Consider the following 26,694-nt stretch of genomic DNA (forward strand, 5'->3'; position numbering starts at 1 on the left):
GTAATTAAATATTTCTATTTATTTTTTCATAATACAGTATTTCCTTCCCCCCAGACAAATAAAAAGAATCATTCATAAGATGCTTATTGAAGAGCTATAAAAACAGAGTGCTATAGAATCTCTTAGGAAAACAATCTGCTTTAGAATTATTCAGAAACATCACTGATGCCTACAGAATAATAAACCTTTTTCCCCAACCTAAACCATAATGGATCCAAGGCACATAACAGTGTATTAATTTTGGGAACCAGGTTTAACCTAGTACTCAGAACAGAGATATACCACATGAAAAGGTGGTATTCCTATTACTAATTACTATTGGAAGAGGAAGTTTATTAATGATGAGGGCAGGTCAGGCTACTGACAGATGGTGAATTACCCTACTGGTGAAGATCAGAGTTTTGATTTCTTCTGGAAGAAGCTGACAATAGCATTTATACATTCATCAGATAACCACCTCTCCATCAGCACTTCACACTCTCTGCTGTTGACTGCATGGAGCTTCTCCTTTTCCATACTTCGTAATAGCTGCTTGGACACTGCCAAGGACTAGAGGACAAAGAGAGGAACATTAGGAAGCTAAGTTTTCTTTTCTGTACTTTAGTGCTTCAGGAAATAATACAAAACCCACACTGGAATCCTAACCCAACTGAATTAACATCAGATCTCTTGGCTTTTAGTCAACTTTTTGCTGGAAGTAATTATTGCATTTAATTCCCTAGACTACTAATAAAGTGGAGAAGGCTTATGGGAAGCAAACCAGCAATCCCCCAAGTACTCATAATCAGAGTAGATGGACACAAGAAACAAAACCCATTCAACTGTCTGCAGTGTGAAATGTCACCCACATTATCAGCAGCTGGCACAGCTGTCTCCTCCTGTCCGAGGAAACACAAGACCACCATGACTTAGTAGTCTTGCAAATCCTAAACTAGGGAGCAGGAACACTGAGTTCAGTAAAAATTAAAGCCACTCAGTGTTATCTTGAGTACCCAGAGTGCACACACTATAATAATATTGCAGAACCAGTGGTAAGAATCTTAAATATAAAATATTGCCAAAATAAAAACCTACAGGAAGCCACCTAAGGCACTCACAGAGGCACTGCACAGGTGGATTAATCAATTAATTTGTAAAGCTTTTCAGCCACTGCATCTCTGTGGACAGTGCACTGTCTTAGATACAGACAGAGTAGAAGAGAAGGATCTGACTCCCAGCAACAGAGGGACAGATCTGTGCTTGAAGGAAAATATATTGAGCCTCATTATTTTGATTAAGGATGAAGTGAAACCAAGTGGCAGGACAGGTTTGGCAGAAGAATTGGGAATTCTACAAGCTTACAAGGTGGAGAAAAATTAAAAATACTGACATTTTTGGGGAGGCTTGCATAAGCTTCTAATCTTGCCCAAACTTCCTTCTGAAAACTCCTGTCAGGGAAGACTTCAGTCACAAGTCCCTGGGCACAGGCTTCTGCTGCAGTCAGCTTTTTATTGAAAAGCAACATCTCACTTGCCTATATAAAAAAAGTAAAGTGTGATTCAACAAGACACAAGACTTGAGTTATCTGACAGGGAAGCTGCATGCTTCCACATCACATTCATTTTACTCTCTTGCTTGTTAATATCTGTTCTCTAAAAAGAACACAGAATAGATGATGATTATTATTACTGTAATTATTAAGGAACCTCCAGATACTGTCTACTTCAAAGGGCTTGCTCTAGCAGGGTACTCAGTCCTATCATCCAAGCCATAAAGAAGAGGTTAAGCAAGTTTCATACCCAGAAGTAACCTCTGGGCTTCATCACTAGGGACTGGCCTATAGTTCCTGCTGTTCACTAGGACTGTACATGTCTTTTTGAGCAGAGCTCCAAGGTTGCAATCTGAAATTACCTCATCATAAATGTGTTTGTTCGCTTTTGCAGTGACTCCAAGATTTCTAGAACATGTACTGGCAGGCTGTGTCTCATTGAACAGACTATTCTTAGTACTTGTATGCCTATGAAACACTTGCTCTGCTCTTTATAGATTTAAACCCTGCTCAAAAAAATACATTATATTAGTGCATGAAATATAAGTATTTAAAATTACCCAGATTTTCTCTGTAGGATATCAAAAGAAGCAAAAAAAGATTTATGCTGTTCTGAGAATAAAAAAAAAATTCTGCTGTCTCTTAATTTTTCAGGGTTTTTTCCTTTTTTTTTTTTTTCCTTTTAATTATAAATTAGTTTCCTTATTTCTAGAATGGACAGAGAAATTAAGAGTATGGACAGAAGACCACACTTGCTGTCACGGTCAGGGGATACCAACACACAAAGGTGAGATGATCCCAAAGGCAGTGAAGACATTCTTACCTTGGCTAAGCCCATAATTTTTGGAAACAGGTAAGAGGAACATCCTTCTGGGCTCTGCCCAAGTTGACTAAATGGGCTGTGAAATGTAGCCTGGAAAAAAAAAGAGAACAAAATAAAGGAAACTTTAGATCAGAGCATGGAACTGAAGTACTAGGATTTCATTCTCATTTTAAATCTTCTACTGCAACAGAGTTCAGCAAACACATCTGACCTATCACCATAATAGCCTTCAAATACCATCTGGTAACATTGCTTCATTCCCTCAATTCACCCTAGAGCCAACTTCATGTAACTCCATTCCCACATCTAACAACCCTTATCGATGAAGTTAAATTAATTGAACAAAGCACTTAGAGAAACTAATGTTCATGCAAAATCTTTACAGAAAGGATGTTCATGCACATTTGCCTCAAACATTATTAAATACGTATTCCAAATAACTTAGGAGGCAAAAAGCATTTTTGCCTTTCTGAAGGCAAACCAAGTTTATTCTTCTGAAAAATTCAAGTCACTGAATCTTTTTTCACCAAATTTTAAGCAAATCTAAAAAGAGCCAATGCCAGAAATGCAGCAAGGCGTCATACAAAATAATACCATAATTGCAAGTCAGAACAGAACAGTGAACAATCTGTTAGAACAGAGAACAATCAACTTTGAGAGGGGTTCAAGAATCTTGAAGGTAATAGAAAAATTGTCACAAAGGATAATCTAAGTGAAAGGCTAGGTTAGATCCTATAGACATCCTCCAAGAACTGTTACCAAGGGTTCAAGCAAAAGCTGCCCCAGTGCAGGTAGGAAGGTACTAGCAGACTAAATAATGAGCTTGCCATGGACTTTAAACACAAAGATGCAGAAAGTGAAAACTGTGTCAGAAAATAAGTATGCAACTCATATAATCATGCAGAGATTTTTTAAAAATACAAGGCAAAAAATAAGATGCATTTATCAATGATTATATATAGTAAAAAAAGAAGTTTAAGTATGAACTTCAAGCCATTCAAGAAAGAAGGATAATGTTAATAGGACAAAACATTTCATGCATATTTGCATTAAACTTCAACTAAATCTAAACTAACTCATGGGTATATGCTGAGGGCAAGTGACTAGACTTCCAAATAGTCTTGATAAAATTGAGAGGTATGAGTAAGAAGATACTACTGATGGATAAGTTAAAGTTTGTTGGGAACAACTTGGTATGTAGCATGTGAATAGGGAAAACTGTTTTCCTGACAACTTTACAGTAAGGGATCCAGGTGTTAGATCAGACCACAAGTATGTAAATCAAGTAACACAGTGGGATGTCAAATCAGAAGTACAGCCTGCAGAATGTGGAGAAGTTTGTCTGCTCCATTTCACGTTTAGTTAGACAAGAGCTGGAGTGATGTGTCGTACTTGTACCACTATGCTTAAAGAGACACACAGCAAATGAAAGAGTCCTGAGGAATATGACTGCAGCCCACATGAGGAAAGGCTGAACAAATGGCAGCTGTTCAGCTCAAAAAAAAAAGGAAAATACTGAGAAGATAAACCTGAGATATATCGAATAGGCTAAGTACACTGATGGCTAAAGTTATTCCAAGGGAGGATGCATATAGACTGTTCTTTAAACTAAGAAACAAGGAAAAATATGTTCACCCTGTAGCAACAAAAGATCAGATGAGAGGGGTAAAAGAGGGAGAAGCCAATATTTTTCTAGTAGAAAAAGAGATACATGGGCCATAATTGAATAAATCATACACATTATACAAGCAGGATATATGTCAGGAGTGACAGCCATCAGTGATCTGTAATTAATTACTTCATCCAGTTACTGAACTTCCATTCCATATAAACTTTTGCTCCTCCTTTCACACCTAAAAGGGGCCTTACAAACATAATTTCACACCAGCTTAGAAGAGGGGGTCTTAGAAAAGAGCCTCTAAGCTGGAGTCAGTAACTTGATAACTTAACTACAGCACAAGAAATTCCATCCATGTTAACCACTGGCCGATGCACCGCTGTGCTGGTTATTAACATAGGGAGATGCTCCTTGATGTGATATACAAAGCCTTTAGAACTTTTCTTTCAGATTACCCCAAATCAAATAGTATTTAATACAGAAAGAGGCTTTAAGACTGTCTTGGGATAGGTCATGTAATGTACTTACCCTGTCAGAAGCATAGACAAGGTCACACAAAGCAAGGACTGTTACACAGATTCCAATAGCTGGGCCATTTACCACTGCAATCAGTGGTTTAGGAAAATCAATAAAATGACCCACAAAATCTCTAGAGAGAGAGGAAAACAGAAGATGCAAGATGTAAGAGATACACCTCAAGTGTTTTTCATCCAATATAAACAAATTGCAAAATACATAATTAGACACTGCATAACAAAACCCATAGGCTAGATGGAAACTATGTGATGTATGTTTTTTGAGCTTTTCAGAAATGAATTGTGACAAAATAATAACTATCTGAAATAGCTGCATTTCCTTAGCAACTAAGAATCAAACCTGTACATATCAGCAGAACTTTCTTAGTTCCTATGATCAAGTTATGGAAGTGCTTTCCTCTTCAGCTACAGTTGCTGAATACAGCGCACTGACAAGAGCGCTCTGCCTGTGCATCCATTTCAACTCCACCCATGGGACAGCAATTCCCTTCACAGACTGTTCTGCAGTGAAGCCCCAACAGGCACCAACACTGTAATGATACCTCAGCACAGAATTCCCTAGTGCTCTTCTGCGCACGTTTGAGAAACAGCATTTTGTTTCATCTGACAGCTGCTTCTCCATCCAAGAGGTGCAAAATGCATTCTCAAAATAAAACATTTTCCCGAAGAGAACGGTGCTGCAAGAACTCTATTTTTCTGGCATCTCTGCGGTTGTAGTGAAGCACTGTGCCTGTGTAACAGTAAGAGCCCAACAAACACAGGCTTCTCACAAGAGCAAGGTTAAAGACCACAAAGCACACGAGACCCTGCATTGTGCTGAACACCCTGCAAAACACCACACCACAGGCAGGAACACTTGCCATGTACCACTGAGTAACATCTTCACAACAGGATCACACTGCATCCTTATCACTTTGAGGGGCAACTGTGATCCACAGACAGCTCACCTAAGTAAAAGCTGCAAAACTGAGTACTTCACTTGCAGTTCATCTTTAAAACATAAACCAAAACCACTGATTTTCTGTGTATTTTAGCTTTTTCACCAATTGCAAGTGCCTAAGGAAACAATCCAATTTGCAAACATCTCTCAGATGCAATTATCACATACAGAATAAAAAAGAAGACAGAATCTGCTTAAGTAAGGGGAAAAAAAAAGAAGCAGACCCTCATGTGAGATGATATCCCTGATCTACTTGGCCTTAGAAAATAAATTCATTTAACAGGTGAATTAGAACTTAAAGGTAGAAGCAAGATCCGAGAATTACTGGGCAATGTTGAACAAGCTTATTACACCTGTCTCTGTTCAAAGAAGTCTGCCAGTGAAGGTATTCTGGCATTTCCTGTTAGTATCCTATTCCTGCTGGATATCAAAACCCCCACAATTTTTTAATATACAGTTAAAACAGTGTTTTTGTCATTATACCTGTATGTACTTTGGGGTACTAAACAAAGAAATCAAGTCTTTAGCATCACTGTACTTAAAAAGACTTCTAATATTAATCTTTTTCATACAATTAATACCACTTCCTCCCACAGGATCTTTGTGTTTATGCACATGATGAGCCACAGATACAGTCACCTAAATAGATGAATCTGGGTCTCTGCTGCTGTTTTCTAACAATGCCTGCAAATTATACTTTTCCCATTACAGTAACTTATGTATATATGAAACCAAGATGTTCTACTTGAGTAATACTGCTCCATCTTTTGCCATCTTCTCCATTTCACCAGGCTGGACATTAGTGAAATTACTCAGATCATTTCCACTACTGTAGTAGTCTCCATTTCCTGCAGAAAACACATAGGAATAAATGCACCAATGGTTTCTGAGTTGGAAAGAGAGGAGAAGCTTTCATTTATTACATTTATGAAAGAATTTCATTGTGAGTGTCCAATGACATTAATAAATTAGAGGGATTTTATCAAAATATATACAATATCTTAAAGGACATCTATATTTTAAAAGTGTTTTGACTGTCAATTTGCTGAAAAAAAAAACAGTAAAAAGCTGAAGAATGCTAGCTGTGAAATATTTTATATGGAAAAATATTTTTTTTTCTGTAACTGTCAGATAGAAAAAATATTTTATTTCTTTCCCTGCACACTTCCTTAGGGTTTTTTGTTTCCTGTCAATTTGTGACTATTCAAACAATTAGATGTGAGAAACATTTTTTTTTTTAAACAGGAGAATGGACACGCAAGTTGATGCATCTCCGTTCACCCACATTCAAACTGATGAAGAAATCAAAAGTAGACAGAATAACCTATTTAATATGTGGTAGAGTTTCATATTTTTTATGATCTATTGAGAAAAAGGAACAGTAGTCTAAGAATAAGACTGACAGCACTGCATTGACATCACTGTACTGGAAGATGGATTCTTCAGTAAGAAACAGATAAGCTGGTATTCAATGTATAAGTCAATTTGAGGGACCACCAAAAAAGCAAGAAGCATTTAAAAGCTGACTACTGCATGACTCAATTGCCTAAATCACCCTATGCTCCATGAGGACATTCACAGGATAGGACCTATTTTACATTGCAGTATTGTTATTCACTGTGTGAAAAGGAACAGAAAGGTTTTGCAGAGATGTTTGCTGTTGACTCACCACTATATAATGTGTTAGACTTTCCAGCTTCAATTGTGTGACTTGCCTTTCATATCTTGTAAGGGCTGTGGTGCACAGTCATTGCTACAGAAAGGAAATCCAGCATTCTGGGAATGGGAACCAGGTGTTGGTAAACACCAGTGGAGAAGAATTTGCAAGCAGTTACCTCAGAGTAAACATGTTCAAGCCCAAATTCACCTTGAATTCACACTACTTAGCTGCCACCCAAAACTCAAGTTTTGGCTAATTTCCTAAAAAGACACTTCTCTGCAATGAGGACGGGCCAGATGGGCAGCTATTCAAAAGTAATAAAGCCTTTAGGAGTATTCCATGTCCATCTTCTCAGCTGAGAAAGATGTTTTGATGTAACAGCAAGCTTGCTTAAGAATTTAAAACTCCAGCTTGAAGAAAATTGCCAAAACACTTCAGAAAATCTTTGGCCTATAACAGAAGAAAGGATTTCCTCACTTAATTTTACCTTAGTCTAAACACAGGTAGGTATTTCATTGTCAGTTCTATACCTTGGTATAACATAAAACATACCAGTAATAACTGCTATGGTAGAATCATTTTTTCCAGCTTCTTCAAGCGCTTTGATAATTTCTCTGTACATCTGCATAAAAGGAAAATCAACAAAGTACAAATGTGATGCTGCAAAAGAACATAAAAATGAGATTGACACTGATCACATGGAACTCAAGAAATAGATTAACTATGATCCTTTTAACTACTGAAAAATTTGTCATGCACAGAAAGTTTGGTATTAAATGTGAAGTACTTCGGACCATAAAGACACACGCTTGCAATACTGAAAATTTGCAGTGCAAATCTAAAGGACAAAATAAGGTTCTATGGAAAAACAAGCACTGACATGAAACATCCAGTTTCAATGCAGCAGTTTAAGTGGACAAAATAACATACTAAAGAATCAACAGCAGTGGGGTGAAGACCCTGCTCTGGTATCTGCAGTTGTGAACCAGGATGATTGTGATGCTTCCAACAGGATGGACTTACTCATGAAGATAACTGTGGGAAACAGAAGATCACCTACACATCCATGCAGCAGTACTGCGCCAAAGGCTACACAAATGCTTTGTTATACTCAACACAGCGGTCAAATCTTGCATCCAAAACACAGGCCAGTCTTCCTGCAGTTTGCTATTTTAATTTAGTCTAGACCATAATCCTATATTAAGTTTCCAAGAAATCAAGAGACACAGAAAAGCCTAATCTGTAAAATTTTAGCTGAATTTTGTACTAGGTTTCCTTAGGTTGTTGTTGGATCCCTCACAAAGGTCAGAACACCATGTTCTTTTGAACCCTTACCTGTACTAAGGACCTTTTAAAGATTAAAGTAGTTTCTTCAGAAAGAAAAAAAAAATCATTAATCCTCCCAAGTTCATTTCTTTACCTGATGGTTGATGGCATTTTTCCTATCCGGTCGATTAAACATTATCTTTGTGATATTGTTTTTGGTAGTAACTATTAATGTTTCATAGCCATCGTGTCTGCCCTCTTCTGGTGAAGCCTCTTTCTTCTGGCTAGCAGATTCTGCAGAGACCAGACTTGAGATAAGTTCAGCATACTTCTGTCTGGCCTCATCCTGCAATAAAATTAAAGAAATTTTAAGATAAGGTAGAAAAAAAAAGGAGGGGAAAAAAAAAAGGAAAAAATACTTTTAAAAAGTAAGAAGAAAATAACACACACAAGATTATGAAAAGCTACAACTGAAATCAGTTACAGTACTAATAAAATGGGTACCTCGGTGGAGGGGGAGGGGAAGGTGACTGCTTCAGGACAAAAGAAAATTAAAATCTACATTATAACATATTCCAATTACGGGGGAGAGGAGAGGAACATGTTGTATTTGAGCACTGCAGAAAATGCTTTAAGTCACCTTAAAGGCAGCAGCAATAGATTCACAAAATGAAAGAGCATAGATGCTGGGATGATGACATTTATTTTGCTGGAAGAGTGCTCCCATCCATGATTAAGTTTACCAGAGAGACCTTTGTCATATTCCCAGCATTTACACGTTTCTATGGATCCTTTGTTTCTGCTTTCCAGTCAGACATTTCTCCAACAAAAGTTTTTATTTTAGAATATGTGTTGCTGAAAATAAAATCACTGAAATGGATCTTATGGCATTTGAAAATTGCTTGAAGACAATAGTTTTCATTTAGCACTAACATGACACACAGAAGCCTAAGGAATCCTGTCTCCCTATTTCTAAAGTAAGCAATGACTTAGAAGAATTTTAAGTACTTGGTTGTTACAACTTACTGGCTTGAAAGGACAGCATACTTTGAGCAGTCCTATAATCTATAATGATAGCACATGAAAATGTCTATCCACTCTCCACTCTAACTTGAGGAGCCAAATCCCTTCCTTAAGTATTTCTTGACTACTCCTAAAAGCTGCAGGGCCCTCTCAAAAACAACCCTAAAACCCCAAACTAAACAAAAGATCAAAATGCACCCTAAAAATCCCAAAGGAGAACAATATCTTATATTCATGAGATTATGCAACCATGTTTTCTTTTAGAAAAAGGAAAATACAAAACCCCTCCTCTATATTAAAGAATCTTTTTGATTGAGCTCAGCAACTACTACTGAGCAGCAGGTCTAATGCAGCATTGACACAGATGATTTGAAAAGTTTGCTTCCTTCATTTAATAGCAGCTGAGATAACCATGGCAGCTGTATGCAGTCAGACTTACTAAAGCCTGCATGAAAAAGGATTGTTATGTATCTCTGCATCTTTATTCTCCCTGCTTGCTTCACTTGACTTCTCTAAAGGTTATGAAAGATACTAAAAATATCAAGATATATTGAGAAAGAAAGAATGAAGAGAGGCTCTCAATACACCATTGTTTTCTAGTCCTTTAGTCAACAGCATAAGAGACTGACTTTTTAAAATGGCAAAGTTATAAATATGCTGAATTCAGAGATTTGTGTTTTGTAGTAAGAACTGAGAAGCTCAATCCATTTTTCTTAAGGAGAACAGCAGAATGGACCATAATGCAAAAAATCACTATTTTCATTGGAAGTCACCACATAAGATCTCTTCCATAGATACAAGCTGGCAGTAATAATGTAGAACTAGGCTTACACACTAAAAAAGTATCTCCAAACAGTGAAGCAGTGAAGTGATTGAGGAATATAGCAGCAAACATTTTAATAGCTGAAGCAGAGATGCTCAACTAGCATGCAATATTTTTAGTCATCAGCCACTCACTTAAAGACCAGGCACTTCAAGGTAGAGTAATCTACAAAGTATCTAAGTGAAACTATGAGTTTTGTCACCTGAGACAAATTGCCAAGAGAGTTCCATGCATCCCATTTGGCTTTCTTGACAAAGTCCAGCATGCCTGGTTTTGGAGCCTTGCAGGGACCTTCAGTAGCCTGAAAAGAGAGCGAAACAGGCTTATTTAAAACCTTTGATTAAAGTTCAGATGATTTGGTAGAAAAGATGATGACTGTTCTGAATACTTATCTGATCAGGATACAGAATTCAACTCAGAGAGACGAATACTGTTTGGACAATATTCTGACAGTTCACATACTGTGAGGTTTTCAGTGCCTGCTATTTCTAATAGTATATTGGGCTTCCAGAAGCACCTGATCAATATGAGAGACTGCTTTCCAAAACACCCATGCATGTTAAGTTCTCCTGCTGCAAAAACTGTGAAAATTTTATACTTACAAAGAATGTTAAAGATTTGTTAGATGTGTGAAGAGACCTTTGAATAGGAACTATTAATTTGGGTCTTACTTTGAAGTTGGCCTGGCTAAGAGAAAGGGCATTAACTGGAAGTGTCTGACCTATCCTGAAGTATTCTATGATCAGTTTTCCTGAAGAAAACTAAACTATTGGAAATAAATATTTCAAGTGGGAGGCAGGAAAGAAAGAAAGAAAGAAAGAATACATTTATGAGCTCACTATTACTAATCAATAAAGCTACCTGGAACCATCAGCTATCTTTAAGGCTTTTTTAAATGAGTTACTGATTGCCTTCCTCAACATAACAAGCCTGTACTGAACCTGCAGTCAAATCTGATCCACAAATACTTCCTGAAATACCAATACAAGCCCTGCTATGGACATAAAGCTATTTCTGCAAAGGTCTCCTTTTATGCTGTGGTAAAGAATAACCTTCACTCGAACTGTGGAGGAACAGTTCCTTGAATTCAAAATAAACCAACAAAAAACCCCAAAACCAACAATGACCATACTAAAATAAAAGAGAGGAAAAAAATCCCCAGAAATCAACTTCCAAATGTCAAAACTGTTATATAATAGGCCCAGATGTCTATAGATACGAGAAATTTAAGAGGGAAGCATTCAGCTTTTTTTCCTAGGCATAAGCCATTTCCAAAGCTGAATCAATATTATTATATGGAAGACATCACACAATGGATGCAATTTTGCTCTATTTATTTGAAAAAGGGTTTCTACTCAAAGCACGAAAAAAACAGGTTTGGCTTCCTTCAGAATTTAGGCATTTTAAAGGGCTGACATTTCAGGAACACAATTTGATCATATAAAATGAAGAGCCTGTTAACACACAATACATTTGAACAGCCTGTATTTTAAATAAATTTAACAAGCCCATCCCCTCAGGTGATAAATGCTCCTTACCAAAAAAAAAATAAGTCAAGTCATGCCTACCTGTTTAAAAAGGGCATAGAGTTTCAACTTAGTTTCATTCCCAGGATCCTTTTTCAAAAGCTTCAGCTGTTCTTGAGCCTTCTGGAAGTCCTCCTGGCTGACCTGCATGGTGGCTGCAGTCATATGAAGGTCAATCACTGGAACACGAGCAGCTTGTGTTGGCCTGGGAGTAAGTGGGAGAAAAAAAATCCCATTACTTGATTTTTGTGAAAGACTAGAGGAGAAACAAATACACTGCTTTTTAAGACATTTAAAGTAAATGTGAAATGTTACATACAACACTAATCAAAACAACAACAGCAAGATATTAAAAGTCACAAGAAAGTTGCTTTAGAAGTTTGCTATTGCTGTGATATAATTAACCTTTGGAAATTATTGATTTTTATTAATTATTGAAGTCTCATTCCCTTGCACTCAGCACCTTGAATAATGCATTCAGTTCTGGGCCCTTCACTGCAAGATGGACACTTTGGTGCTGGAATGTGTCCAAATAAGGGAACAAAGCTGGCAAAGGGTCTGGGGCACAAATCCAATGAGAAGCAACTGAGGGAGCTGGAGTTTTTTAGCCTCGAGGAAACAATGCTCAGTGGGACCTTGTCACTCTCTTCAACTGCCTGAAAGGAGGCTGTAGCTGGGTGGGAGTTGGTCTCTTCCCACAAGTAACAGCTGACAGGATGAAAGGGAACAGCTTCAGTTTGCACCAGCAGAAGTTTAGATTGGCAAAGAAAATGCTCCTAATATCTAGATGGGTGGTCAGGCATTGGAAGAGGCTGCCCAGGGAGTCACCATGCCAGGAGGTATTTAAAAGATATGTCTATGTGACATCTGATGACATGGTTTTTTTGGTGGACTTACAGTACTGGGTTAATGGTTGGATTTGATAATCTCAAAGGCCTTTTCCAACCTAAACAGTTCTATGATTAGCAGCTTTATACATCCATTAATTAAGACGAGTATGCAGCCTGTCTGCTCTTCATGATCTTTTCAAGTGTGTGCACGTCTAGCTAGAAACATTGGAATTTGAAAGTCTAGTCCTCCTTTCAGGGCAGCACAAGTGAAGACTAATTTCAATATGTACTTTGGAAAGGGACTGTAAGCAAACCAGCTTGCAGATACTTGAGAAAAAGAAACACAGTCAAAATATTCTGGGAGAGCAACTTCCCACCAGAATAAGGCAACTCCATCAAAAACTTCCCCAAAAGTAGCAAACCTAACCCAACTCTATAATACTTTGTAAAAGCAGGTTTACTTCAGTAAAGTTTGGACTCAAAAGCCAAGAAGTCATACAATTTTGATTTACTTCAAGAGGACAAAAGCATGTTATCACAGTTTTGTTTTGGTTTTTTTTTTGTTAAATTGCAATATACATTAAGATTTTTACTATTGCAGTTTATGTATGAACCTTCCTTCTCTAGTCTAGTAACAAGGAAAAAGACCCAACTTTCCCTATTATCTTACAGACACACCTGTCATGTTAGAACATCATATATGATAGATTTTATAATCAGTCTCATTTGAAAAATTAATGAGTATCTCAAACAGAGACTGACTGAATGCTTAATCAATTTAATGTTAATATTTCAGTTACAGGACAATAATTTAAAAATTATGGAAATTATGCCTTTTTATACACACCTAATGAGAATTTAAAATATGTTCTACTGCCTACCTCAAAAATGTCCTCATTGCTCTTATTTCTTAAAGAAAATTTATTTTCTGCTGAAAGCCTAAAAGTTGCAAGCAGAAAGTGTGAAGAATTAGTTTTATTTCTCTTTAATTTTATGTAGCTAGACGATGTCTTGTAAAAATATTTGTAAGACCTATTATTTTTATGTCCTATTATTGTCCTTCTTTGTTAACAAAATCAAAGTTCTGATATTTTGGTGATACCAAGTTTGAACGACAGACATGGAAAGAATATTTTTTTGTTATACACAAAATTTCTTTCAAAGTCAAAGGATTTCAAAATTTGCTTCAAAACCTTATGCCAGTAGCAAGAAACATATGTGAACAGTACAAAATGGAACAGGCTATCAGAAAAGGCTGCAAGAACAGAAAGTCCTTTTATTTAAGCTGATCAGCTGTAAGCCTTTAAGATAGCAGTGCACCCAGACAAACGGGGAGTAAACAACTCTCACTGTAACCAACATTCAAGCTGGTATGTTCAGAAGACTCTCTCAGAGTTTAACAAGTTTATCCCTTAAATAGCCAGGAGGTTATTCAGCCAACTTGTGGACTCCATTTCCAGCGTCAAGAAAATATGTTCAACAGGCAAAAGTGCACCTGAATGAATACAGATACAAGATTTTTAACACTGCATCTCTTTCATTAGTCTGTCCTGGAGTCCCAGAACATGATACTTTCAGTACTTATTCCCAAATGTGTTTTTAAAGGCACATTTACAGGAAGAAGAAATAAGAATGCAGGAAGAGTAGTTGTTTGTTTTGGTTTGGCTTTTTCTTTCCTCCAGTTTTGCTATCCATCTTTGGAATTACTGGAATGCTACTGTCCCCAAGATGATCCGTGTATCTGCTACAAATTTTCTTGTCAGTCTAGGCAGTGACTGAGGTAGATCTCATGTTTAAAAATGGAGATTTGGATTTACACCATGCTTGACAATCTGGATCTCACTCCAGTCTGGCTGTGGTCAGTATCATAAAAAGGCTGTAGGAATTTCTTTTATATACAACTTGATAATGATCATAAATTAACAAAATTTGAGGATGAGCAGCTGCGGAGAGGAAGATGTCATAGCAGCTGGTCTGAAGGTATGTACACACATATTTATGGTTAAGGTTGGTTTGGTTGAAGTTTCTTTCCATTTAGCAAGTCACAGTTCTCTTCCTTATTAAGGAAGCAAAGTAGACAAGTTAGAAGAGATGAGAAAATAATCAAAAAAGTTTGGCTGGGAAAAAGAAAAGTGGAATGAGCTTTCAGTAAGTCCAGGCTCAGAGGATCTTTGCTGTTTGGTTATATTCACTTTTTGCTTCTTAGTTAAATGTTTGGGTAAAATTGTTATCCATCCACTTCAAGTATTTCATCTTTCGTTCTTCTTTTCCTCCTTACCTACTGATTTGTAATAGGAAATTGTGCAACCTAGGTGTTTATTAAAGTCTGTTTATAAAAAAAGGCCTTTTATCTTTCATTCTTCCTTGCTGCTTGTAGCTCAGTTCTCTGCAGAACATTGATGATTCACCCCATTTCTTCTGCCTTCTAATCTCTACAGACATTCCCTACACATCAGAGATGCTCGTCAATTCTTAACACGCTATGGCTAAGCTGATGACTATGATTTCTCTATTAAAATTACGACAAAGGATGAAAACACAAAGGAAAAATTTATTTATTTCACAATTAATTCATCTTGGGCAGGACTTCATTCTTCAGAGGCACACACAAACAGCAGTAAGAAAGCCTCTTGATCCCAAGTAGATCACACAGAGTGAGGAGACGACACCTCTGGCACTGCACAGTGGTGCCATGCCAAGTCCCAAGGACAGAGGAACAGCAGAGGCTGCTGCAGTACAGTGTGCAACAGCTTGCTCCCTCCATCTGCTGCTCCCTTGCTGTGACACTGAGTCCTTCCTAGTCACTCACTGAGCAAATCCATGCCCTGGTTCAGCAGCTACACTAGACTGTGTGAAAACCAAGCAAAGCAGGCAGAGAGCCTAGAACCTCACTTGCAGGCTTTTAACCCATGCAGAAAAAGAAGCCTAGGAAAGGCAACCAAAAACCCTTCAGTATTTCTCTTTCTCATCTATTCACTGCAACAAAGTGAAATGCTTTCCTTCACAAAGCTTCCTATTTATTGCCCTGCACCCAATTAGCTGCCAATGCCCCACGGCTACAAATTACCTTCGCTGTAGAGGCACCCACAGAAGAGTGGTGTGGGCTGGACAACCTCCCCCAGCTGGGTAAAAAGCCAGCTCCCACCAGAGAGACAGAAGCAAGATGAGTCACAACTTGGCAGTGCAGTCAGAGTCCATGACAAACGCCTGTGCTCTCCTGCAAGATCAGTCACTGGGGACTTCGCAAGTTGTACACTCTGAAAAAAGAAATAAATCCTGGGCATCACTGCCTGAACCTGAAACATGCAGGTTGACAACCATTTGTATTTATTTTCCTGGTTCAGACATCTCTCTGCTGCCACTCAGTCATTCAGGATACCTTGGAGGCTCATCATTCATCCTATTCACTCTACTTGTTCACTTAAATGTCCCTTATCCCAATAAACATTCAAATGTCTCTTAAATTTAGGACTGCAATTCCACTGAAAGTAATTTCTCACTCTTTATATTATTCAAAAAAAAGACTGCAAAGCCTGTTAAAGGCAGGCCTCTCACTTCTGTGTAGTTCTGTCCCTTGCATAAGGGCTTCAGAAGAGTTAAAAATGCCAACATTTTGTAAAATACTGACTGCTCACTTTCTAACTTTTAAAGCAACTCAGCAATTTCTTCATAAAGATTAAACAGAAGTCAAATGATCTCTTTGCACAGGAAACATCAGACACACTCAGCAGAAGAAAGGGATGGATATACCTGAAATCTATCTTCCATTTACTTAGTACAAGTTTTCTTCTAAACATTAGTAGATCCTGGGGAAATAAAGCACATAGAAAAGCAGTTAAAAATCCTATTAGGATTAAAAGCAGCGGGTGGTGCTAGATACACAAGGGTTTAAAACTCCTGACAGAAATGGAAAACATTCATTTTACATTATTTGAAGTAGCTTCAGGGAGACAAGCAAGAAAAAGAACAGGAAGTGTTGTTAGACAGAAGCAAGAAGCACATTAAACTGTCACTTGGATGAATCCTGCAACATCTTTTGTCCATTACATGTAATACTTCAGATCATGTGTACAACATTCCTTCTTTGCCATGATCTCAAGGTGCTGTCATTTTTTCCATTGCTGTTTTCACACAGTCCTCATGCAGAACAGTGAAGGGCACGGCAACCACCCTTTGCCATTTCCCACACACAGAGTTTTGCAGCATCATAAAGTGGCACTATTTCTGCTCATGTTCTTTCCATCTTAAGGGAAAATTGCATGAAATACTGGTGTGCTGGTGCTATTTAAAGAGTTGTAAAGGGTTGATTTTTGTTTAGTTATGACACAAAGCAATCAATTCCCACAAACCTCACAGTGTTCAGTGTTTGGTTATAACTAAAACAAGCTTCTGATTGTTTTAAACACCTAAGATAAGCATGCCTCTCCTGAATCTCTGCAAAGAAGAGACAGCATATGTTTCCTCAGCCCAACCCACAACTGATTGTAGGTGCCAGCCAGACCTCCAATTTTTCTATAAGGTTCAGGAGCCCAAAACCTATCTCAAGAGCTTCACCTGCCCCAGCACCAGCAAGTGATGCTCTTAGAGACTATGAAGTCACACAGGAGGAGAGCAACCAAATCAGACCTCCTTGCTCCCTGTCCTGCTGTGGGCACACATCCATCCACAGCAAGGAATCACACGTGCTCCCTGCTAAGGTCACTGGGGCAGTCCTTGCCTGTTGGTGCCTGGGCAGTACCACTCCAACCGGTTTCAGGCTTCATTCCCCTTCTTTCAGCAGCACTTCTCTCAATCCCTTAAAATTATCCTGATTTTTCTCTCTGGCAGGGAAAAGGGATCTGGAGATGGAATAGCAACTTCAGATCATAAGTTCAGCTACATCAAGGGGCACAGGAGCAGAGATGGTGGGAAAGCTTGTCACCACTGGCAATTGTAGCAACTGATAGGAAATTAGTAGTGTGAGTGGAATAGAAATATATATATATATATTTCTAATATATATATATATTTAAACTGTAACCATGAGAAAATGACTGAACCACCTCAAAAAAAATGACTCAAGTCCAACCTGACACATGAACTTCTCTCATTCCCTCCCCCAAGCCTTCATATCAGAATCTCTAACAAGATTTTTAAAAAATAAAGTTTAATTACCAAATAATTATGACAATGAGCAAAGTATTAGCAGTACCACACTTCCTTGGTAACCAAGAAAATAACATTTATCATTTGCGATATTCACTTGCAGTATTTTCTGCACACAGTAAATTTAGGGTTGTACTTTATTTTGCTGGCAATAGGAAGCTATTGTCTATGCTGTTAACATAAAAATTATTCGAAAATTTTAATCAGCAGGTTCCCCAAGTTATCATTCATCATGCCATTGATTATATTCTACTGAAACCAAACAGATAATAATGTAACGTTAAGGACTCATAAATTTTTTACATAGCCCGAGCACTTATACAGCAATAAAAGAGCTTTCCCCATACTGCTTAAAGTTGAGAGGGCTCATTTCTGCCATATCTCTCCAGTTATTCTCCCCATACAAGCTACCGAGACCTGAGCTGGGAAAAAGAAGAGACACCTGAAAATGCTAAAGCAAACTGAGCATCCTGTGGCATGTTTGGAACACTCATTGCTCCTTTGCTGTTGGAAAAATAAAGGAGAGCTATGGAGAGTGTAGCTGGTAAATTTACAGATAAATTCTGGGTAGTTTCTTCTGGCTGTAGAAGAAAAGCAAACCTGTCTTTCTTTATGCCATCTTATTACACATTGTTCTCAAAGCAATTCACATCACTTAACTATACACACTTCTCACCATATACTCTTTTCAGATTGTTTTTTTTTTCTTGTCTTGCTATTGAATTACTTTATCATGTGTGCCTATCAAATCAATGATGCCTGCTGCTGCTGTTAGACTTTTAGCTGCAATGCGCTCTTCCTTTAAGTTGTACAGACAGATTTTCTTACAAACAGGAGTTGTGTATAATATTAAAAGAAACCTCAGCTTGACAATTTTTACACTAATAAAGGCAAATTGCTTCAGGTTTTTATTTCTAGTCTGCCCTTTCAAGTTTCTTCTCTTATACTGGGAAATGTGCAGTACTAGGAGAAGGGAGGTGGTGAGTGAGTGGCTGCATGGTACTCCAGCTGGAGTTACACCACAACAGTCCTTTTTGATGCCCAGTGTGGAGCACAAAGTGTTGAGATAACAGATCTGACAACAACATGTTAGAACAAATCTGTTAAAAGCATTTAATAAATTAGCTTAATAGTTGTTGGTTACAATGCTGTTCCATTTGTTCAGAGTTCTTGCATGTGTGCTCAGTATCTGTTCCACCCATGGGGTCTTATTAGCATTGAAGTTATTCTCTAGAAATCAATGCATTTGGTTCATTCGGGGAAACACCAAGTCTTATTAACCATGCCAACACCATGAAGGAGTTGATGACTCAGTAAACAGAACTCCATCCTTCCTAGAAAAACCCCAAGATGTAAGGAAACAACTATCCCTTCCCGGTCCACCAGCATAGACCTTGGCAGTACCTTACTATACTGCAGCATGGAGTAACTAAATTTATTGCTATTAGGCAACAAGAATGTTTCCAGTGCTCTTATATTTCCAATGTGTCTTACTAGTAGGAAACATCAGTTCAAATATTCTATAAACAATTTACTTACTGCTACTTTAACAAACAACGCAATTAAAGCCAAATTATTTTCCCCTTTACATTAGAATGTTTCAAGAGTTGTTCTAAACACAAGTTTGGTGTATAAATCCTTATCAGCTTTTACTATTTTACACTCCTACACTGTTTTGACATATAAAAACTAGAGGATAATTATGTGTCTGTTGGCAAATTGAAGTGCTGAATCACTGTTGTTTAGTGCAAGTGGCTCAGCTGGGCTTGATAGTTTATTTTTCAATACTAAAGAATAGCTAAGAATGAAGGGTCTAGATTACCATTCACTGAGATATGAAATTATCTGATCTTTGTGCTCTATACACACATAGTTTTGTTTTATTTTATTTATGCTCTCATCACAGCTGCTGGGAAGGACACCAGGATCATCTCCTGAAATCACCACAAGAACTCTCTGTTTCCAGCAGACCTAAGTTGACTAGACATGATGAATAACTAAATAATGAGAGAACTTCCTGTACATGCTCAGTCCATGCAAGACATCTCTAAAAGCAGGAAGATGTACAGACAGAAACACACTTCAAAGTTAAAATAAAAATGGTAGCAGAAAAAATATAGAGCTGCAATACTTATATATGTGACATTTTCTGAGAATCACTCAGTTTATTGCAGCATTTGGAGAGCAGCAAACTCAAATACATTCCTTACACATCATTATCCAAGGTGACAACAAAAAGTTATGAACAGATACTTAAAATCAATGGAGAAAGGAAAGTGCCATTTTGATTTAGCTTACAGGGACAAATTTTGTTGGCTGTATGGATAGCAAGAAAATGTATACTTTAATATTAATGGCTTATGGCAAACACAGGTAGGTTTCTTGACAAGGATACAACCAGCTCCTACACCTTCCACCTACATCAGAACACCCACTAACACTCCTCACAGTGCAGCTGAATCAGTGAAAGGAAACAAAAATTTTGTCAGAGGTTTACTTTCTCTCCTGAATCCATCACATCTAGATACAATAAGGGTGGACAAAAAATACTGAACAAAACAGTAACAAAGCAGTATTTGCCAATGGCTTATCCTGCCCAAATCTAGATCTTTTTCAGACAGCTTAAAATTAAACACTTTAGGTTTAAACACAAAGTAGCACACTGCTCTTGGTTTTGTCAGTCTTTCCAGCACCCACAATCAAACAGACCAACAGGCTGTCTTCAAAGACCTGGGGCAATTTATTATGGAAATTACAAACATACCAAGGGACTTCAGGTCATGTCCTACTAAGACAGTGTAAAAAGCTTAAATTAGAGCATTTAGAAGGCTGCACCTAAAGCAGCAGCTCCCAAGAAAGAGGTGAGAGGATTGTGTTGAATTGTGCCAGTTCTAAGTGGGGATGCAACACAGGCTGGCTTCTGATATCATGTAAAGATCATGAAGAATTATTGATCTGGGAAAGAGGTGGATTACCAATATAACTTGGAAGTTCTCCCTCTGCATAAAAGGGTGTTTCATCTGGTTTTGTACTGGTAATTAAGAAAATCAACACAAAACCAAACAGATTCTTTTGTTTCAGAAACAGGCTGACTATACTGACATGTTTGAAGCTGTAAGAATTTTACAAACATGCGTATCATGGTATGAAATGACAGCATATTTGAAAATTAAAATTTATCCTGTTTAATGGTTAGCTTATAAGGACTAAATTATTCAAGAATTGTTGGCCATTCCATAAGCTTCTTACACCAGGCCTTATGACAGAAAAAATATTACCAGAACACCTTACCCAAAAAACAGTAGCTGCTCTTTTGGAGGGCCAAAGAATCAGCAAAGAATCCACACAACACAATTTCTAATCCTCAATAAATATTTTTTATTAATAATTAAGAATGGAATCTCTTCTACTCAACACTGGTGAGGCCACACCTGGATTACTGCATGCAGTCCTGAGTTCCATAATACAAAAGACATGGAGATTTCATACTGGAAAGAGACCAGAAAAGAACCACAGAGACTGAGCATCTCACATATTAAGACAGTCCTAGAGAACTGGGATTGTTCAGAAAGCTGTATTCCACGACACAGGATTTCCAGACACCTTGGCTTGATATTAGATAAGAACTGTGAAATCCAGCTCAGTTACATACAGCTTCCTGCTCTGGACTACATTTTGTTGATTTTAACTGCTGTGTGTGTTTCCATTCAAAACAGTTTAAGAATGTGCTTACATAAGGACAGAAGTTTACCAAGACACTTTTCTGGAAAACTATCCAATCATCTCACTGCTACCTTTTGTCTTTTAAGTTGTATTGGTAAACCAGCATGAGCAAACAAGATGTAGTAAATCCTGCAACGAACATGAATATTTGCAGAGAAAGCCTCCCATTAAGAGATTTAGTTGTTCATTCTTTTGACTAGTTAAGCCCAATGTTCAAAACACAGTGGATTAGTTTATTCCAATGGCTATGTTTCAGAATCCTGGCCCTCAAAGAAAAAGAGAAATTCAAGATCAGCTGGTGGTGTGAAGAACCTTTCTGAAAGACTCTGAAAGTTACCTTACAAATTCTAGGGGAAGCTGATTTTACCAGTATTTTGCAAAAACTTATTGCAAAAGTCAAATGGCACAAGGTTTCAAGAAAAGAAAGAAGGTAGTTTCTTTAATATATAAAACAAAAAAAATTACTACTTGAAAGATAAGAAAAGTATGATGAGCTCTCTCAACTTCCTATTGACTTGCATCAAGACAAAAGACTAAGCTTAGGGGGAAAATAGGTTTAAAATCAAGGCAGATATGTGCTCTGCTTGCTTTTCTGGTGGCCAGGCTGTGGGTCTGTGACCCACAAAACTTAGATCACAAACACCAACTATAACTACAGATCTGACCTACCAAAATGAAGTCTGCAAAGATAAGCATGGTTATCATGAACAGGAGGAGCACAGCAGAGTACCGGAGCACTACAGAAACCAGCACAAGCCAAGGAGAGCTGATAAATGGAAATCTGTCACAGAAAAATACGCTGGTTGATAGGGAATAGCAAAGAGCTGAGCAAGGCACGCTAGTGTAGCCTGAAATACAGCACCAAGAGGCACAATTTCAGACAGTCAGAAACCAAAATGCAAGAGCCTGTGTAAGACAGCATCAGGAAGTAAAAAACATACTCCACAGGGCTTTCCTGGTGCATGATCACGGTGTTTCATGGATATGACACAACCCTTGTATGTGGACACATTTCCCATGTCAGTGAGCTAGGATGCATTCCCATTCAACTGCTAGTGAGTAGGGAAGTCGGCAGGCAGATGTTTGGGAAGCTGCAGGACATCTGCTGCCTACACCCCACTGAGGTCAGGAGGGAAACAAGACCCCACTCACCTATATCGGGACAAAAGTTTCAGGCATAAAAGCAACTTGTACTGTCAGCATCAGAGGTTTTAGTACAGACCCCTAGGAGACTCAGGAGTGTTTGCAAAGAAGGTTTTTAAGGATGCAGTCCGATTTATTACTTGATAGCAACACTGCAAAAATCCAGTCTTCCTCCTTGTAAAGGGAATTGGTTTATGGATGTCAGCAGACAGTAGGAAAGAAAAAGAAAGCTGCTGCAGTAAAAAAATAGGGCCTGGTGGGGGGAAAGTGGGTGAAGAGGCATGCTCGAGAAGATGCCAGCATGAGAACATCAGAAAAAGCTCCTAAAATTTGCATGTCCATACCCAACCACAACTATCTGAATAGCATTGACAGAAAGGACTAGACATTTCCCACCAGGGATACAAAGCAGACTCTTTTCAAGGCCAATTAGGTCCTTATGGCCAAACCTGGAAAAAGGAAACAGAACAGAAAAGGGGATACCACCAGACTTACTGGTCACCTCCAGGATGGCAGCAGCCTCAAAGAGGTTTTCCACAAGGCAAGACTTACCTGTCCTCTGGGTGTGCTGGCATGCACAGCTCTCCTCAAATGCAGGAAACTTTATTGCATGTCTGTAGCAGTGGCAAAATGTATTTACGTGCTCCTCACATATTAAAAAGAAGCAAACAAACACCTGTGATGCAGGTGATACATCATTAATAGCAATCAAGAAGCTTTTTAAGGGAATGACCTGGAGTACTGAACTGTTTGCAAGAAGGAAGCTCCTGAATGCAGTCATTTGATGAAACAAGAAATAATCTCAGCTGCAAGAGATCAGTTCCTCCTCTGCCCTCAGTGGAGCAACTTCGTTATAAAAGCACAGTTTAATGGCAAAGCAAAGCTTCTGGGCCCTAAAGACCCAGGACTTTACATCTCACTGGCTTAGTGGGAGGCAAGGCAGAAAAAAGCCATAGCTCTTTTCTGTGGGTCTATAGGTCTGCAGTCAGAGAGAGGTAAAGGAAAAGATGGAAGGGTTATAATGTCTTGCTTTGCCATAAATCTATAAAGGGTGCTTGAGAAAATTACTAACAAATGCAACTGCACTACCAAGTAAAGAGTATGCAATCTAGGGTGCAGGATCAATAAGCTCCCAGGCAGAAGTACAAAAAGTCTGCAGAGACTGAATAAGGATTGTTGTGCATTGTGCTGGAACACCTGAGCTCCTGCCATGTGGGTGGGCTGCAAACATCCAGATGTTTTGTCATGAGATGATAAGCAGATGCCAAGAAGAGATTTGGAATGCTACTCAAGAGACAGATGGAAATGAACTTGAACTCATAAGACTGCTGCCTCCCAAGCTGAAAACCAGATAGTGTAGTGGAGATTTACTGTGAGCAGGAAGTATTCCAGGCACAGGGAGAGACCAATAAGGCTACAGAAGCAAGGAGAAGCCAACAGCGTAAGAGACAATTAACTGGCTTTCAATTCACTTTACTTAAAGACCAGCATTTAGTAGTGCTCCTATGAAAAAGGCTTTTCTGCGAAATAAAAGAATAGCTCATGGGAAATTGGTCTTTGACAAGATCTGACCTCCTTTAAAGTTGCTGAAATACAAAGGAACACACTAGAAAGTTTGGGTGTGACTATGCTACTGTCTCAGTTTGACCAGGAGAGTGCTCTTGGAGAAAGTCTCTGCACTGCTGCCAACTCCACTCTCCCAGGCTGAGCTTGACACATACAAGTTAGATCCCTTCTAAACTACATAAAACTGGGAGATGTTCTCCAGCCACTGACAGGTATTCAGCATTGGGACTGCCCTACAACTAGCCCAAGGACCCCAAAACTAGGACAGCACAGATGGAGGTTTCCCAGCAGCAAGCATTCGGTGCCCACTGGTCTGTCTGACCTGCCCTAAGTGCAAATACGGCTTCAGAGCAGTGGTGTTGTGGGGCCCCCAACATCAAAGATCTGAGTGCAAAGACTGTCAATATGGCTCCAGTAAGACTCTTCTGAAGGTGCATTTGTGTCAGCATCCCCCCCATCTCAGATGAATTTAAACTTGAAGTATTATATATTGCAACAGGACAGGACAAGAAGAACCTGTGGAAACCACAGTTCCATGTCTGAAAGAATTAATGAATGTCCTGCTTAGAAAAACAAACCAACCAAAATAAAGTAAGAGCAATTCTTGCATTTTGCCTTTATATTTGCACAAGTCTTTCTCTTTCAGTGTTCAAGGATGTGACTCCTTTTTCCAAGTTTAGAATGTAAAAAATACTTCCTAAATTCACTGGCATAGCAATGTTGCTAGTGTCTTCGATAAAATTCTGCTTGCATACTGCTAAGACCGAAAATAAAGTCAATCTTTCTGGTGCTCCAGCATTAGAAAAATTGCACTATTTGTCTTTATTATATCTGATTACATATTAAAAACATTAACCCATTATTAATACTGATTTATGAACTGCTGTCTCATATAGAATCTTGCCATTTCAAATACATCTGGCTCCACCAGCCTAATGATGATCAGGAGGCCAGTATTTTACATGTTTTCCAAATTTAGAACTGCTTTCCCTCACTTCCATTGTAACAACCTAGCTACATTAAATTAATATTATTTAGCTGAGAAAGCTTGCCTAGAGAGTTATTTTTTTTTAAATGAGGGCAGAAGTCACACAATTCTTTGTTTCTCCCTCTGTCTTAGAATGTTCATGTACTTATTTCAAATAAGTTCTTACAAAGCTTTGGGTGAAAAATATGACAATTTAATGCATAAATGTCTCACAGTCTTCTGGTTAAGATGCGCTCATGCCTAACAGACATACTTGGATACTTGAGTAAAAGCATTTCACTTATGAAGGTGTGCACTATAACAGTCAAATCTGAATGTTGTTACCAGAGTATCACACATCTTTATTAGTATGACAATGTCTGCTTCACTACTCTATTTAGGAGCTTGCTTACCAAGTATACTTAACACACCTTGCTTTTTCTTGAGTATTACGCGATTTTTGATTGGAAGAGGAAATTTTATGAATTGGCATACTTTGTGATACTTATTTATATACAAGCAACTTTATAAGCAATACATAAAAGCAACTTCATAAAGGAATTTCCAATATAGCCATTTTCAATAAAAATGTGTAACACACAATTCCAAGTATAATTGCAATTCAGGCCACCCCTTCTGCTTTTCACTGCCCAGCTAACTCTGAAGGTGCACAGCTGCTGCAGTGAACGCTCCTGCACATGACACTTTATTTGGAAACAGCTTAAAGGCAATATGTAATAAATAAAGGCACAGACAATACTGTGTGATTATCTGGAAAGCCAGAATAGTCTTAGCAAGAAGGCCTAATTAGCTGGACACACAATTAAGCTTGGTTTTGTCAAGGCTAGTCTGGATGGGGCTCTGAGTAACCTTGGTCCAATGGAAGGTGTCCCTGCACCTGGCAGGAGAGCTGGAATTAGATTAACTTTAAGGTCCCTTCTAACCCAAACCATTTATAATCGCATGGTCTATGGAACTGATAAAATAAAATATAGAAAACAAGGCCCAAACACACACACCCTTTTGCACATTTCAGTACTGTTTCAGATACCTCACCCCCAGCCTAACCAACAATTTTTCTAGTGGTGAAATATTCACCTAAAGAAAGTGAAACACAGGTTTCCCACTCCCACGCTGTGTTCAAACACTTAAAAGGGGTTGGTACGGCCGGAGGGGGTCCCAAACTTTAGCAGAAAGCGACCTGCCCCGTTTTGGGGATGAGAGCGGCGCCCGGCCCGGGGCGCTAACGCCGGGCCATGCAGGGAACGCCAGCCCGGCTCATCCAGCGGCGCGGGCAGGGCACCCGCTCTGCACGCCCAGCCCCGGCGGGAGACGGGCACCTCCGGCACGGGCACCCCCGGCACGGGCACCTCCGGCACGGGCACCTCCGGCACGGGCACCCCCGGGCCCGCCCCGGAGCGATCGGCACTCACCTCGTCCCGCAGCGCAGCCGCCAGCACGGCCTCCGGACGAAGGTCAGCGCCGGAGTCGCCATAACCACGGGAAAAGAAGGTGGGAGGAGGGAGGAGACGGCGAACCCCGCCCCGGGGATGGATCACCGCCTCCATGACCGCGGA

The 26,694-nt window shown here is 38.8% G+C and overlaps 1 protein-coding gene across 4 annotated transcripts; it reads right to left on the minus strand.

Moving 5' to 3' along the window:
• Positions 1–26,694, minus strand: ECI2 (enoyl-CoA delta isomerase 2). 4 transcript variants are annotated; one of them, XM_012571484.5, is made up of 12 exons: positions 26,551–26,635; positions 16,324–16,379; positions 15,641–15,830; positions 11,786–11,948; positions 10,420–10,518; positions 8,526–8,717; positions 7,658–7,727; positions 6,191–6,293; positions 4,498–4,618; positions 2,352–2,441; positions 1,370–1,513; positions 1–549 (listed from the first exon to the last, which is right to left on the minus strand). In XM_012571484.5, the coding sequence occupies exons 4-12, from the start codon at positions 11,906–11,908 to the stop codon at positions 394–396; spliced, it is 1,098 nt and encodes a 365-aa protein (XP_012426938.2). In that variant the 5' UTR covers positions 11,909–11,948; positions 15,641–15,830; positions 16,324–16,379; positions 26,551–26,635; the 3' UTR covers positions 1–393. The 4 variants fall into 4 exon arrangements, with proteins under 4 accessions (XP_012426938.2, XP_030121301.4, XP_030121302.1 ...); XM_030265441.4 differs by lacking the exon at positions 15,641–15,830 and having other exon boundaries at positions 26,551–26,694; XM_030265442.4 differs by lacking the exon at positions 16,324–16,379 and having other exon boundaries at positions 26,551–26,660.

The sequence above is a fragment of the Taeniopygia guttata genome, chromosome 2 (genome assembly GCF_048771995.1).
Source record: "Taeniopygia guttata chromosome 2, bTaeGut7.mat, whole genome shotgun sequence".
Taxonomy (NCBI): domain Eukaryota; kingdom Metazoa; phylum Chordata; class Aves; order Passeriformes; family Estrildidae; genus Taeniopygia; species Taeniopygia guttata.